The following is a 16866-nucleotide window of genomic DNA, read 5'->3' as shown; positions in this document are numbered from 1 at the left end:
TGAGCTAGTTATTTAACTGTATTTTCTACAACATTCAAAATAGAAGCAAAGGGCTGTCAGGGACCTCCTTCAGCCCCTTATTCCATCATCTGTTGTGTGAGACTTACTTTTAGAAAAGGCAGTTATTCAACTTTTATTTACCAGCTACTTTCAATGTATCCAGCCAAAATCAAAATAGAAATGTACAGAAGAGTAAACAAAAATTAAAGCGTAACAGAGCAAGAGATTTTTGTCCTTTTATTTTTATTGTTTGTAAGAAAACTATGGAAAATGAATCTTTAGGTGATGTTTGGTTTTTTTTTCTTCCCCTCATTGAGTCTTCTGAAATTGCCTAGCCTTAAAATACCATGACATTTCAAAGGTGATGGTCCTTCTCTTTTGTTACTTCAACAAAGTGAATCTCTTGAAACTTAGTTAATAAAAGAAGTTAGTAACGACTCTGAAACAGCTTTGCTATTGGATCCCATCGACATAACTGCAACACTCAAATGGAGTCAGTTTGGCAGTGATTGGGTACAGTTTACTCACCATTTTTAATAGTTATTAGCCTTTGGGGTTGATGATGTGCTTAAGCAGACACCCATCTCTTTTGCTAGTATATTCCATAGTTTCGTTGACATAGAAAAACAGCTAGCTGGTAATACTTCTGTGTTTTGAGCATTTTGTAAATGTTTTCCTGCAATCATTTTTACAAGCTGCTTCAATTGTGAAGTAGCAATGCTATCAAAATAGAGAGGCGCTGCTTCCCGTCAAATGTCTCGTAAAAAAAAAGCAACCGTTTTAAAATTTCATAATAAAATTAAAATACTTTATTTTATATTGAAACAGAGAGGGAAAATATGTTTTAAAGACAAAAATGAAATCATTTTATACTTTATCAATATGGAAAACATTTGTAATATTCTTTTGGTTTCTTGAATTAGCATCATTCTTTTCCTCAGATAGTGTGTGTTTATTACCCCTGAGAAATAACTGGGGAAAAAAATTAAGTCTGTTTTTCCCTTTATGGATGGCTTTAAAGTTAATGGAAGTTACACCCACTCATATCAGAGAGGAAATGCATGAAAAAGAGTATTTCTGTAAACTATCTTGGTTCTTTAATTTGGCAAAGACTGGGTTTTTAAGAATATATGTAGTTGAGTTGCATGCCCTTTGAGGGCAAATAGCAAAAAAAAATTTACTCACTACCCCTCATCTCTCTGTTTTAGAAAATATTGCTTTTGCTCAGAAGGAGTGAGACCATAAAATCTTATACATGATTTTTGAGCATTGCTCTTCTCAAGAGGGTAAACTGGTAGATGAACTTGAAGAGAAAGAAATGGACTTGATCGTCGCTGGGACTCTTAATGAGAAAGCAATGGTTTGCAGTCGTCCAGAGGAAAAATAAGAATGTCAGAAAGCAGTCCAGTTCAAATTCACTTTGAAAAGTATGACTCCAGCTTCCTGAAATGTTTCTTTAGTTTTCTTGCTGACTTCTGCTTTTGTTGGCACTGTCAGATTTCTTTCTTGACTGTGTGGCAGTTAAGGACTTCAGAGATGACTGACATAAGCACTCACCTTAAATAGAGGTTTCACTAACCCTCTGACTGATGAACACATGTCGTAACTATATATTATGACCTGTGGGTCGCTATTAAAATATGTGACATATAGTGAAAACAGACTAGCTGTAAAACATCCTTCAACTTTGGGTATATTATTATACTGGCTTCCTTATTGCTCAGTGTAGTGTCAGCACTTCTGTGACATTCTCTTGTATTATCCATGTTGTAATCACTGCTAACCCCAAATTTGCACTAGGTTGCAACTAAAAAAACAAAAAATGCTTGTATGGGAAAACAACTTTGCAGGGGTGGGAGTGGATAGGTCAACATTCCTTTTGTTGGTTTTTCATTCCACTGTGTACTGATAGTAGGAATTTTGTCTCAGTAAACGCAAATTAAACTAAACTTAGGATTTGTTATGATATTCCTGCTCTGTAAACTCTATTTATTCATTTGTGTTTTGCAGTCTTGTGGACTTAGGTGTCTTCTTTTCAGTTCTCTTGATGTTCTTTTTAGAGTGAAATAAAACTGTTTTCTCTTTGATCTTGTACACCTTCTTATCAAAGCATTTGTATGCATCATGTTGAGATCCAGGGACACTGAGACATGGAATCATTGCTTAAAGCAATGAGGGCTATTTTAAAAAAACAAAAAAATGATTTATTAAAATGGTTTTTTGAGTCATAAAGGAAACATAGTACATACTCCTGTTTTATCTAGTTCACCCATGGTTATCATTTGTGTTCATTGGTTTCCAAAGAAATGTTATACACAAATTTGGAAACTACTGACATATTTATGATACATAAACTTTGTTTTAAATTTCCTTCTAACTGTATATTTTAGATTATTTTTAATTTTAAAAAAAGTGCCAAGGAGAGGATCACAGCATTTATATCAAAAGCAACAGCCAGTATTCTATTTCTTCTGGTTAATTTTGAAGGTTCATGGTGTTATGGTCCTTTATAATATGTAATCAGTAGGACCTGGTGGTATGGATTTCTGGGTCCATTTTCACCAGTTTCTTCTATTGCTCTGACTCTCCCAAGTCTAATAGAATAATAGAATAAGTTACTTGTAGAGTTCTCTTATACTCCTTTCTGTGTATATAGTCTCAGAACTTTCAAAAACCTAACAGTTTCTTGAAACAAAGGTTAAAATGAGAAATAGACTTTAACCACATGTTATGAAGGTATGCTCTAATGTGAAATAACTCTATCTGGATTAGTCTCCTTAAAGGCAGTGAAAAATATGCTAAATTTTTTGTTCTCTATACTGTGGTGTAAATCAAAGTACATCACTGACATAAAACCTCAACATGGGTAACTGGGCCACAGAGAGAAAGGTCCTCATGTTCTTGGTGATACTACAGAAAAGTCCTGGCATTGCAGAAAAAAAATATACTTAGGTATGAAGCCTCATAAGTGAGAGTGTTAGTGGCTCAGTCATGTCCGATTCTTTGCAACCCCATGGTATGTAGCCCTGCAAGGCTCCTCCGTCCATGGAATTCTCAAGGCAAGAGTATTGGAGTGGGTAGCCATTCTCTTCTCTAAGGATCTTCCTGGATCGAACCCAGGTCTCCTACATTGCAGGCAGATTCTTTACTGTCTAAGGAACCAGGGGAGCTCTGAAGCCTCATAGAATCCCATTAAATCACTGAATTCCTCTCCTACCTTTCCTCTCTGATGCCTGCCATCTAACTTCCCTTGATATTTAGGATCATTTTGATAAAAACTGAGAAGTGACAAGTTCTTTGCAAACCCAAGATGCAGTAAAAACTGTGATTAATAAAGAAGTGTTTAAGCTTCTTTATAAAAGAAGTTATAAAAAGAACTGAACGAACGTGGGCTCACCATATGCATTTATCCTTTCCCTTTGCAGCCTGGTGGCTGATGTGGTGGTATTCAACTCAGTTTTTAATATGGAGTCATTTCTCACTTCTATTGGAAAATTCATGAAGTTGATTCCTGATCACAGACCCAAGGATCTGGAAAGCATCATCAGACCCAAGTGCCAAGTTATTTACTTTCCCATCAGGTTTCCTGACGTGAGCAGGTCAGTGTGACTCTATTTTCAATATTCTGTCATAAATTATTCCCCAAATGTATAAAAATAGGTGCTATTCTTGCCAGTTTTAGCTTTTTCACATAAGCATGGTTAGAGAATTGAGTACTATCTCACCTTGCTGTGATTTATAAATCATGTGTCCAACCTATCGCTGAATGGTTAATTCCAATATTAAGTTCTTCCTTTCTTTTCTCTTATATTTGTTTGCCAAAGAAAGGTGCTTTCGCTTTTAACACTGACTGTTGTTTCTTCATTTGTTGTTTTGATACAGAAGTCATCGTCAAGCATATGTCTCAACCTTTTATTCAGCTTATTCCCAGTGGTTTATATGTATAATAGTAACTCCTAAGTAAGTCAGTGTTAAACTTTACTGCTTAAATTACTTTCATATCCCATGCTGTTTTTTCTATTTTCTCCTTCTCCCATTTTTTATTATTTACATTATTTTAGTAAAGAATTTGGTATTTTATGTTGGGTTGAAGTGCATTTAATTGCTATTTCTTTTTCTCAGTCACTAAGGATATTTTTATTACCCTTATCGCTGGGCCCACCCTGAATTAGCAATGGATGATGTGGCTCAAAGGGAACATTCTAGAATTCCTTTTCACTTTTGATTAAACCTAGCAAAATTGTTTTTACTGCCACCAGAAATATATCCCCCTTGTGAATAGAAACTTTACTTCAGTCAGACTCGTACTAGCTGGGGATGCTGCTGTTTTGTAACTTACTGTGTCCTTAAAAAAGAGCTCAGGGACAGATGTTTCTTCCCCATCCTTGAAGGGAAGGCAGGAAACAATTTATTGTCCACGCATGCTATGTGGGAGGTCGGCATTAGTGTCTATGTTCTGGACTCAGTTCACCCAGATTTTGCTGTGGGGACACCCACTCTTCCACACCCCTAATACTGATTTATTTGAGTCTTACTAGTTAATACTGCACTGAAGAAAATTCTGCCTAATACCAAATCAAGCTATGAGTCATAAAGTTTGTTAGACCACCTTGCCTAATCCTTATTTTCTGGAGTTCAGAAAACAGAAGGCCAGAGAAGCAGACCGGCTTGTACTCACACTGTTGATTGTTGTCAGAGACTGGATTCAAATTTAGATTCTATGACTTTTGATTCAATTTTCTGTTTAGTTTCTAATCTTCCTATTAGTACAGGTCATTTGTCAAAAATATTCAATGATCTATTTACATTTTTGAAAACTATAAAGCTAAGTGAAACTAAGATCACAGTTGATTTTCATATGTATGTACATATGGTATGTATTTGTAATCCATAATTATCATGTGTGATGAAAGAATGTCAACGTCTAAAAAACATGATGGTTTAGCTCTGTCATTAGCTAGAATATAGCTTATAGTTTAGGTCATATTTTTTAACTTTATTTTTGACATTCTTTTAAGTTTTTCATATAATAATGTATCATTAAAATGTGCATCTTTAAGTGAATAGGTAGTTATGGTACATCTTAATTTTTATTTCTATAGAATTTCAAATAAATAATGTTTTTCAAATTCATTTGCATCTGATATAGTCCTACAATATCCTATGTTTAATACACCTGTGGCAGTTGAATAGTTTATTAATTTGGACTGTATTACCATAAATAAATCTAGCTAAATGGAAGAAGGTTAAGAAATATTGTGGCCAAGATAACATTCATAAGCAAGGTCTTAGCCCAGAGTGTTATTTGAATTATTTTCAAATGGTAATTTGCTTTATCCAACCCAAACTCATATAGTGTAAGTAAGTGATTATTTGCATGAATGACAATCATTCTAATGCCTGCAGTCTTAAAAAGAGTATTATTTTGTTGAGATGTTGAAAAATATTTAGTAATGCCAAAGGCAAATAACCAAGGTGATTAAAAATAAAACGACTTTTGAATGCATCTACTTTCTCTCTATACAAATATTATAGTCATGGCAAAGTTGTATTTAATTTATAAACAAAGCAGAACATATACTTAAATGATTAATAAATATACTATAATAATATGTAATATAAGGGGTAATAATCAGGGAAGGGAAAAAGCCATATTTCAGCAAAGTATATGAGGACTTCTAAAGTTGATAATTGTTCAAACTCAGAACATCCAACATTGAGCTTAAAATCCAATATTGAGCTTATAGTACCTGCTGTTACCTGTTGCCTTCCTTACCCTTACACTGCCTCATTCTCAAAGGCCAGAAAAATAGTAGCAAGGAAGAATATTCACTTGAAAATATTTCATTATATGTATTAAAACATTTGGGGAAGAGACAGCTCTTAAATACCATAGTTAGGCATGCACATATTTGAGGCTTGACCACCCCTGGTGGCTCAGAAAGTAAATAATCTGCCTGTAATGCAGGAGACCTGTGTTCAATCCTTACGTCAGGAAGATACCCTAAAGAAGGAAATGGCAGCCTACTCCACTGTTTTTGCCTGGGAAATCCCATGGACAGAGGAACCTAGAGGACTGCAGTCTGTGGGTTCAACAAAGAGTTAAACACAGCTGAGCAACTAAAGCTTTCACTTTCACTACTAGCCCTGTAACCCATGCAAGTATAAAGACCTTGAGTTTAGGTTATGATTGTATTTACCTTATCACCCCATAGGCATGATGTAGCAATTAAATGAAATAATATGTGCCAAATGTCCAGCCTGGCACATAACAGAACCTTAATAAAGATTGTGTGGGATGAGACTCAGACGCTCAGTTGTGTCTGACTCTTTGCAACACTATGGACTGTGGCCTGCCTCTGTGGACCTCTGTCCACGGGATTGTCCTAGCAAGAAGACTGGAGTGGGGTGCCTTTTACTCCCCCAGGGCATCTTCACGACCCAGGGATCAAACCCATGTCTCTTCTGTCTCCTGCATTAGCAGGCAGAAACTTTACCATTAGCGCCACCTGGGAAGCCCTTAATAAAAATTAATTCATCTTATTAACTCCTTCATCCCCATTGTTTTATAACCTAGCATATTTATTGCAACCTGAATAATGAGGACTGCCTTCCCTTTCTCTCTCTCTTAACATGTGATAGCAGAGAAGTATTCTGCCAAAGGAACAGTCTAATATAAATAAGGAAATTCCTTTATATATTCTTCTTATCACACTAATTTAAGCAGACTTTTGGCCTTACCAGAACCAACTATCCACTGACGGTAAGGAGCCAGCTCATCACTTTCATTCTTCTCGTCCTAATTTTGCTCCTTCTTTTTCCAGTTGAACTTCCATATTCTGTCACTGTACCTCCTTTCTTGTGTATACTCTCAAAGCTTTTGCACCTTTTCTTTTTTCTTTGATCAGGAGAAAAACCTCCAGCCATACTTACTAGCCCACTCTAAATTCATGACCCCTAAATCTAGATGGACACTTCAAACTGGATGGCGAGTATACCATACTTCCCCTCTTATAGATAACTATTTATACATTTTCCTTTCCTTGTAAGCTTTTAATACCAAATCTTCAGACTTCCTTCTCAGATAATGACTGAAAAAATAGAAGCACAGAAGAGAATATCTTTACACTGCCACCATCACATCTACCCAATTATGTGCTTCTGGGTGCATTTTTTTTTAATCTTCACACCTATAACTATGGATGGACTGACCTTGCTTCTGTCTAAGGTCCATCTCCACTTCTTTGTGGGAGCCCATCCTCCTTGCTTACCTAAAAATTAATTTTTTGTCTCTGATCTGCATCATCCATTTGCTTCTTTTCTAGATGGTTCCTATTAGCATACAAAAATGCTATTTGTTTTACATCTTAAAAATATTCTCTTTTGATTCCAGTTCTTTCTTTGCTACTGTTCATTTCTTTCTCTCTCTTAATAGCAAAACCTCTAAAAAAAATCATTTTTTTTTTCAATTTCATTCCCACTGTTCTCTCTTGAAGCTGTGCCACTGAAACTGTTTTTGTCAAGGTCACTGATGACTTCCATGCCTGTGGTCAGTTCTCATTCCTCATCTTATATCAACATCAGCAGCATGGGACACACTGTGACATAGTCTTCAAGGTGGCTCCTAGGACACAGGTTCTGCTTCTCAGGATTGTTGCTGCTTTCTCAATATGACTTTGATCTTTAGCTTTGGACTGGCCTTTAGCACTCTTGAAACTTAAGGGATTAATGGAGGAAGAGCCCAGGATTGAAATGAGAAGAAAAGATTAGAGTCAGAAGGTCACCAATGAGAAAATTAACCTGTGGGACAAAGGGAAGAGAGTTTTAAGGAGATGGCTTAGGCTTAAATGCATACTCAGTCATGTCCAACTCTTTGCAACCCCAATGGACTATACCAGCCAGGCTCCTCTGTCCATGGGATTATCTCGTCAAGAATACTGGCATGGGTTGCCATTTCCTCTTCCAGGGGATTTTCCTGACCTAGGGATCAAACACACATCTCCTATGTCTCCTGCCTTGGCAAGTGGATTCTTTACCACTGAGCCACCTGGGAATCCCTTTAAGGAGATGAGTGGTAGTTAATTCAGAGGAGTGAGATTAAATAAAGTGATGACTAAAGCTATCATTGAATTTGACAATTAAAGGGACAGTGGTACCCCACCCTGCATTCTGTTAACTTACAATAAAATTTCATAATTTTTTTGGTAGCCAGAGAAACAGACTTCAAGTCTAAATGAGATCTCTTTTTCTTTTTTTCTCCATGTCTCTCTTTCTCTCTCTCTCTCTCTCTCACATTCAGGCCCTGCTTATTTTAAAAATGAAGACACCACGGCCCAGAGAAGTTTAGTGTCTTCTGGTAATCACACAGCTAGATAGAGACAGGAACTGGAATTGAAACTAGAGTGTTCAGCCCATCACTTATTGTAAATGCAATTTCGGAGGTCTTGATTATCTGATTTTTCAGCTGACAGCAGATTAACAGCATCAAATTGGGGGTGCGATAAAGGCAGGCTCACCGACAGCAGTAAAAAGTGACAGCTGACTGACAGCTTGACAACAAGGGAGGACAGAGATAAACTATTAAAAAAAAATATGAGAAGTGAAAAAGCATAGCAGCCTGGAGCCATTGTAGGGCAGGGCAGGCAACTCTGCATGCTGAAGAACCCTGCAGACATTTCTCTATGATTGTACAGCTTGTACATCTAATAGATGACTGTGATTTATTAAGAAAGGTTAAATGGTAACCAGTAAATTCTCTTTAAAAATATAGGGAAATTCATAACCTACTTTTGGCAGAAATTATAAATGATAGCAAATGAAGCTAAATGTCATGTCTTACTCTAGGATGTACATGAGTCATATTCACCTAAAGGAAGATAATAAACATCTGACCCTTTTTCATGCAGTTGCAGTGTCTGTAAGCTTAAGTGAGTGGGAAACATTTCAGTAAGCTGCTTCTTTTTGGATCTTTCTAACTGAAGCCTTTTCATGCACCAGTTCTCCCTTTGCTGTTAGGGTGTTTATATTGGCTTCCTTGAAACTGAAGGCATCAAAGCTTGCCAGATGATCAGTAGTCAACAGAACTGATTTTGTCGTATTAATACCATGTCTTAGTCCTTTTTGTCTGCTATAACAAAATACCATGGATTGGGTGGCTAGTAAACAACAGAAATTTATTTTTCACATTTCTGAAGACTGGCATGTCCAAGATCAAGGCGCTGGCAGATTTAATGTCTTGTGAAGGCCTGCTTTCTGATTCATAGATGGCTGTCTTCCCACTGTGTTCTCACATGATGCAAAGGACAAGGGAACTCTCTGTGGTTTCTTGCCTAAGGGCACTAATCTCATTCATGAGGGCTCCACCCTCATGACCTAATCACCACTCAAAGTCCCAAGTCTCTTAAAAGCGTCATATTAAGAGTCAAGATTTTGACATACGAATTTTGAAGAGATAAAGACTTTCAGCTTGTAGTATGCCAAAAGATAGATAGATCTGATCTCAAGACTTAGTGGGCTGAGACTTATGACTAGGAGGAAGACTAATCTGTGTTAAAGGATATAGGTTAGATTGAAAATTAAGGAATTTTTAGTTCACATTTCTTTTTTTTAAATTTGTTGATTATATTTTTGGTCCTCGTTTCTGCATGAAGGCTTTCTCTTCACAGTGGGTATCATCTACTTCAAATACCATTCAGTTGGATTAAAGGCAAAGAGAGATAAATGCTCAGGCTCTCAAGGCTGGATGCTTATATGTATTTGTCACATGCCTGCCTTCTCTATTACATTTTATTGTGAAAAATGGGGACTATTCTTCAGTGCCGTATGTGGGCTTCTCATTGTGGTGAATTCTCTCGTTGAAGAGCACAGTCTCCAGGTTCACGGGCTTCAGTATTTGTGGCTCGTGGGCCCTAGAGCTTGCAGACTCTGGTAGTTGTGGTCTACAGGCTTAGTTTCTCCATGACATGTGGCATCAGGGATTGAACCCATGTCCCCTACATTAGCAGGCAGATTCTTTATGACTGCATCACCAGGGGAGTCCACTGTGCATTTCAAGAAGGCAGATTTCACATAGAACTCCATGGTGCTGATGATGTGTGATAGAGAGGAAAAAAAATGGAGCAGTTCTGCAGCTTACTGAGCTGGATATTGGCTAAAGGAAACCAATATTTTCCTACTCTAGATCATGTAACTGTCATAAAAGCAAAGCCTAGTAGAGCTAGAAAATTTTACATATCCAGGCCTTTGTGCAAGTCTCAGTCTTATAAAATCAGAACATCTGAGGAATCTGCAACTTGCTTTCTGACAATGTCATCTTCAGAAGGTAGAGCTAACCGTAACAGCTAACCTTCCTGAGTCAATTTAGCCCAACATTATGCTAAGTATATTATACATATCTTAGCATAATATTCTCCCAACAATTCTAAAAGATAATTCCATTTATAGATGAAGAAAGCTGGCCATAAGGAATATAAGTAACTTTTTGCCTCATACAAATAGTAAAAGTATAGCCAGAAATCAAACATATTTTTTACTCTGTTTTGAAACCCAACCTCTTAACAGGTTTTTTATACTATCTGTCCTCAAAAGAGAGGTTTTGGGCCCAGATTGGCTTTGGCTTATTGTTGTTTAGTTGCTAAATGCGTCCAACTCTTTTGTGACCCCATGGAGTAGCCCGCCAGGATCCTCTGTCTATGGATATTCCAGGCAAGAGTACTTTGCCATTTCCTTCTCCAGGGGATCTTCCTGACCCAAGCATCGAATGAGTGGCCCTTGCCCTGTCTCCTGAAATGGCAGGTGGATACTTTACCACTGAACCCCCAAGGTTGACTGTGCTATGCTTAGTCACTCAGTTGTGTCTGACTCTTTGGGACCCCATGAACTGTAGCCCACCAGGCTTTTTTGTAACAGTACTGGAGTGGGTTGCCATGCCTTCCTCCAGGACTAGGGTTGAGTCAGTTCAGTTCATTTCAGTCTCTCAGTTGTGTCCGACTCTTTGTGACCCCATGGACTGCAGCATGCCAGGCTTCCCTGTCTATCTTCAACTCCCAGAGCTTGCTCAAACTCATGTCCATCGAATTGGTGATGCCATCCAACCATCTTATTCTCTGTTGTCCCCTTCTCCTCTTGCCTTCAGTCTTTCCCAGCTTCAGGGTCTTACTAGTGAAGAAACAAATGATTTATATAAGAGAACTGACAGCACATTGAATGAAAGAGATCATGTCATGGTAATGTTATGAAAGAAGGGATTCAAGGTCTTAGAAATCAGATTTTTAAAAGATTGAAGTTTTGAAAAAAGAGGACACCTGAAAAGGAATGATCAACTTTTAAAGCAAAAATATTTATTGAGTGTCCTAATGGAGAACTGTCTGTGAGGCCGGAAGTGTGAATCCTGGCCCTGTCACTTTCTATCCAGTGGGCTTAGGAGAGAACCTCAACCCAAGTCCAACTCACTCCTTTTGAAAAGGACATCATCCTTTTCCTGACTTGAGGAAGAATGAATAATTTTCAGAAAGAATTCTCATAGTCAGGTTGAAATTTTACCTAAAGAACCAGACTAGGAAGAGTACATCAAAGAAACAGCTAGAGGCGCATACCATTATTCCATGTCTAAGAAAACTCTTCTTTAAAAAAATTCTAGCTATCTTGCCATTTATCCAAACTCTCTTCTCTTACAAGCTAAATTATAGCATGACACCTGTCTTACAGGGGCAGTCCCCGATCTGTCATATTAGGTGTTAAGGATGGGGTTGACCACATCTGCACAGCATCAGACTTTTCTTCCATCTGTCTCTTCTGTAGGATTTGGCACTGAGCGGGTAACCATGATTTTTATGTAACTAGATCATCCCACCCCCCCAACAAATTGGACCATGAGAATGGACTGTAGAAATACAGTGAATTACAAAATGGCATCCCTTATCCTCGAAAAAGATCTTGTTTTTCCAAGGAATTCCATCAGGGAGCTTCACAGTAGATACCATCTACTTCAAATGCCATTCAGTTGGATTAAAGTTGAAGAGAGATAAATGCTCAGGCTCTCAAGGTTGGATGCTTGTATGTATTTGTCACTTGCCTGCCTTCTCTATACTGTTATAATGTGAAAAATGGGTTTAATTTTTTTATTATGGTTATATATAATTCATGTAAAAAGATCAAATATATGTTTCCAGTGGTGACCTTAAAAAAAATCATTTATTTTTTCATGAGGGGATGAAGAGATACTGTACCTTAGGATTGAAGTTTGGACTTGGAAATAATTGAAGTACATATGCTTTGGATTGAGAAATATTTGCTTATCTGTTTCAAGGCAAAGAATATAAGTATCAACCTCACTGTGATTATTAGGACAAAATTTTGTTTCTGTGAGCATTTCACTATTTACATATTTCTATTTTCCAAAATATCAGGTTGTCAGAGTTACCATAGACAAGAGTGGATTTTACCTGTGAGATTTCTCATTTCATAGATTTCAGTTTCTGAGTTGTTGTTGTTGAGTTGCTAAATTGTGTCGGACTCGTTTCCGACCCCATTAACTGAAGCCTGTCAGCTTCTCTGTCCCTGGGATTTCCCAGGCAAGAATACTTGAGTGGCTTCTCATTTCAAGTTGGGTTATATGAAAAGCACCTCTGCTTTCCTCCTTGTATTTTTGACAGCAAACAAGGGAGGAGGACAATGTTGGTCATTTGGAATAATCTCGTTTATTGAAACTAAGAATTTCTCTGCACATTTCTCTTCCCCTTTTCCCATGCAGCTAAAATGTGAAACCAAAACAGAGGTTTATGGACTTTGCCTATTTTAGAAAGAAAAAATGGAGAATTTTAAAAACAGTGTGAAAACTTTAAATGAAAACGCTCAGGCTGTGCAAACAAAGGCGAGGAGCCTAAGGGCTTTTTGAAGAATTCTTATTAAAGAAAACACTATTTTACATTGCAAAGCAGATGTGTCAGAAAACAACAGCAGATCTGTAATTTGAGAATTTGTGGATTGATAGGACAGAAGGCAGCCCCCGTGGCTCCCCACTGAAAACTTTCTGCTTTCTGTAGTCAAGAGCTTTGCTTCTGGGGGAGTTGCCAGAAAACACCTTAATCATCTTACCACATGTGGGTCATATTTCTCAGATATTTTAAGAAAGTATTAGTATTAGATGAATTAGTAAAACTATTGCCTTTGCTCTGTGAAATAATGAAGTGGGTATTATCTTCTTGAATATTAATCTAGGTCTGAAGTAGAAGAAAAGTTTTGCTTTTATAAATTTAAACATATCCATATTTGCTTACAATTATTTTGGCTCTCCAAAATGAATGCAAAAATGTGTTTCTTTTGAAAGTCATTAAAACATTTTTTTAAAATAGAATCAGTGTACTAAAAGAAAAAGTTTGATAAATCACTCCAGTGTTCAATATCACTCACTATCAAGAAATCTCCTTTATATCTAATGCAAATATTTCATGCTTCATTATATTGTAACCATCTTCCTTTTCCTCTCCTTAAGAGAAGAAAGTTTGATTTCTGCTGGCTTGAAGTTAATAGGACACACTTGCTTATTTAAAGTGTATTTTTTAATGAAATTACTATCCATGTTCATGCCTAATTATCACAGATTTCTTTTCTCTTGTACTTTAGATAGTAACAATAACATCACCAAAAAAAAGCACTCTCAATTCAGCAGCAACAAAAAAAGCCTATCCTTTGATTATAGGATGATTTATCTCTGTTTTCCTCAAGTATAGAGAACATTTGACATGATTTTACATCAGAGATTTGATGTACATTTTTTACTTTCTCCTAGTCCTGTCCTAAGGGATTTGGGAGGTCAGAAGCAAAGGTCACAGATCACAGGAGACAGAAATAATTAAAAACCCAAGAATATTCTCAGGGACTGCATCATCAGCTCAAAGGGAGTCATGGAGCAGGGCTGCTGCAAAATAGGGATGAATATCATGCAATAAACTCAAACCATAGTTGAAGGGAATTCAGTGAAAGGTCTACTTAGATTCTCTTTTCCTCTTCAGACTTAAAGGTCATCTCTAAGCTTTCCATCTGGAGGAGGAATTGGCAGCCCACTCCAGTATTCTTGCCTGGAGAATCCTGTGGACCGAGGAGCCTAGTGGGCTATAGTCCATGGGGTTGCCAAGAGTTGGACAAGACTTAGTAACTCAACAGCAACAAAAAGCTTTCCATAGCACAATGAATGATCATTATTAGCACAAAGCTGTCAAGCAAGAACAAATTGTGTTATATACTCTGTTTATTATAGGAGGGCTATGTGACTCTTTGGAAAGATTTCAAGTGAATTACTTTGGTGTTTTAAAAATCAGACTTTGGTTTTCTTTCTAAAATCACTTATTCAAATCATTCCATTCTGAGGAGTGCTGAATTAATGATGGGAGTCAGCAGTGCGGTGTACAGAGATTCTAGTTTGGCTTATACCACTTATCACCACCATTCAGCCTAAAGTAAATATCTTGCCTTCCAGAGCATCAGTTTTCCCGTCTGTAAAATGGAAATTGAAATAATACCTGTGTCTTAGGCTTATTATGAAGATTGAGCTAATTGCTACCATATGCTGACTGAGCTCAGTGCCTACAACCTAATCAGTGTTACATAAATGTTAGTGGTTTTATTACTTTTACCATTATCACCGTTGTTGAAAATCCTGTTGATTTTCTGTTGACAGGATTTTAGAAAAGTTTGCCTATTCAATATGACTCCAGGCTCAAACGTAAGGGAGTTGGGGACTCCCTTCAGTAGGGTTCTGAAAACCCTAGCAATTTTATAGAATACCTGAGGATCCCAAGTTTACTACTAATGCAAATAAAGATAGGGACTGTTTTGTATCTTGTCAGTCCACATGACAACAGCCAAATGCAATAATGTAGCTGTGGAAGTATGCAAGAAGGGAAGACGCTTGTGCTGCTGTCCACATCTGCATGGCACCTATAAAATATGTGCAATTCTTGTGGTACTGGTGTGTGGAATGGTGGGAGGCTACAGAAGGCACTTTAGTTGTTTAGTGTTCCTTTAAAGAATATTGGAGTAGTTTCAGAAACCTTGCCGTTAAAAAAATAAACAATTTGGAATGTACCATTCAACAAGAAGCTACTAGAATAATCTCTTAGCTGGAATGGCTTATTTCCAAAGAAATTCCAGATAAAAATGTTTATTTTATAAGGAAAGTCTTTAAAAATGCGTTTCAGTGTAATTGGATAAAATAAAATACACTTAACAGTAATTTAATTCTTTTAGATTTTATTCATGCTATTGTTCATCCAACATTTATTAAAATCTGGTTATTTGCATAACTTCAAAATGGGTATAATAATACATAGTCTGCAAACTAAAAGGGTTAATGAGCCCAGTATATTATAGGCTCAGAAAAAATGATAGTCATCTGTGGACAAAGCCCCACTTGAAATGTGTCTAGAAATAGGCATTTGAGAGTCTTTAAGAGCTCTTAAGTTCAGCCAGTCTTACTGGACACTTAACTATAGGAAAATATGATTGACTGTAAAAGACAGTGATGGCTTAACAAAAGAATGTGTTAACAGAAGAACTGCAATCTGCATGAAATATATGATACATGGAAACATAAGGTTCAAGAATCAGAAGAAAAGGAGAAGAGATGTTGAATCTAGAAGATGAGTCATAATAGAAGTATGTCCTCTTGAAGAGGAGAGAAAATTCACCATGCCATTATTAAAACATCATCCCTATGAATCCAGCCCCCTTGGCTGTGATTCTGCAATCACCAAGCACTATTCTGTTTATTACTGCATCCTTCCAAGCAACTTAACTCCAGAAACTAGAATCCTCAATGTGAGAAGCGAATATCTGGATATTGGAAGGGAATGTTCTCCGGAACTCAATAAATTATGGCTTTTAATAACAGTAAGAGAAAAAAGAGCTTGTATGGTAAATACAAGATATTTGGGGATGTAAAGATATATAAAACAAGGTCTTTAGTTGTAAGAATTTTGTAGAAATGGTAGGCATGGTCAGGTGACTCCAAGTATAAGGTAGGAAAAAACAGTACTTTCTGTCTAGTTTGAGTGGAGCCGTAAAGACCTGACTAAGCTTTGGGCATAAAAGCATCATTTATCAAGTGCCTTTTCTGATCATGGACCTCCCTGGAAGCTCAATTGGTAAAGAATCTACCTGCAGTGCAGGAGACCCCAGTTCAGTTCCTGGGTTGGGAAGATCCACTGCAGAAGGGATAGGCTACCCACTCCGGTATTCTTGGCTCAGCTGGTAGAGAATCTACTTGCAATGCGGGAGACTTGGGTTTGATCCCTAGGATGGGAAGATCCTCTGGAGAAGGGAAGGGCTACCCAATCCAGTATTCTGGCCTGGAGAATTCCATGGACCATATAGTCCATGGGGTCACAAAGAGTTGGACATGAGTGAGTGACTTTCACTTAACTTTCTGAGGATAAACTTTATGTATAATATTTCTAATCTTTACCCACCCCCACAAGCTAGGTACTATTATGTTCATTTTGCAGTCAAGGAAAGTGAGGTTCAGAGTTAAGCTTGCCTGAAATTGTATAGCTACCCAAACTGTCTGACTCCAATATGCTACCTGATTAATCATGTTATTTCTTGCTGTGATGGAAAGGTGAGATAGAATGACTACGAGAGCATGTTATGACAAGAGTAGCTACACCCAGGTTTGTGACAGTGAATGATCACTGCCACAGAAGAGAATAACTGGAACTTAGAAGAAAGTAACTCTCTTTGTCTTAACTGGGTGAAGAGGTTGGAAATGGGAATTAAGGTCAAGGAATTTGAACTGTAGCCTATAATCATTTAGGAGCCATGTCTAGATTATAAAATGGGGAATTTGGAATTGACATATGAATATCAGTG

General features: G+C 37.2%; 1 protein-coding gene across 3 annotated transcripts in view; it reads left to right on the top strand.

Moving 5' to 3' along the window:
* GTDC1 (glycosyltransferase like domain containing 1) overlaps positions 1-16866 on the top strand; it is a 347990-nt gene that overhangs the window by 108976 nt on the left and 222148 nt on the right. For all 3 annotated transcript variants that reach the window (XM_040228395.1, XM_040228394.1, XM_040228396.1), the window contains one exon: positions 3426-3599. In XM_040228395.1, coding sequence (XP_040084329.1) covers positions 3426-3599 — 174 coding nt within the window. The remainder of the gene's footprint in view (positions 1-3425; positions 3600-16866) is intronic.

The sequence above is a fragment of the Oryx dammah genome, unplaced genomic scaffold, assembly GCF_014754425.2.
Source record: "Oryx dammah isolate SB20612 unplaced genomic scaffold, SCBI_Odam_1.1 HiC_scaffold_27, whole genome shotgun sequence".
Lineage (NCBI taxonomy): Eukaryota > Metazoa > Chordata > Mammalia > Artiodactyla > Bovidae > Oryx > Oryx dammah.
The sequence above is the reverse complement of the archived record's forward strand: the minus strand, read 5'-3'. Positions and strand labels throughout refer to the sequence as shown.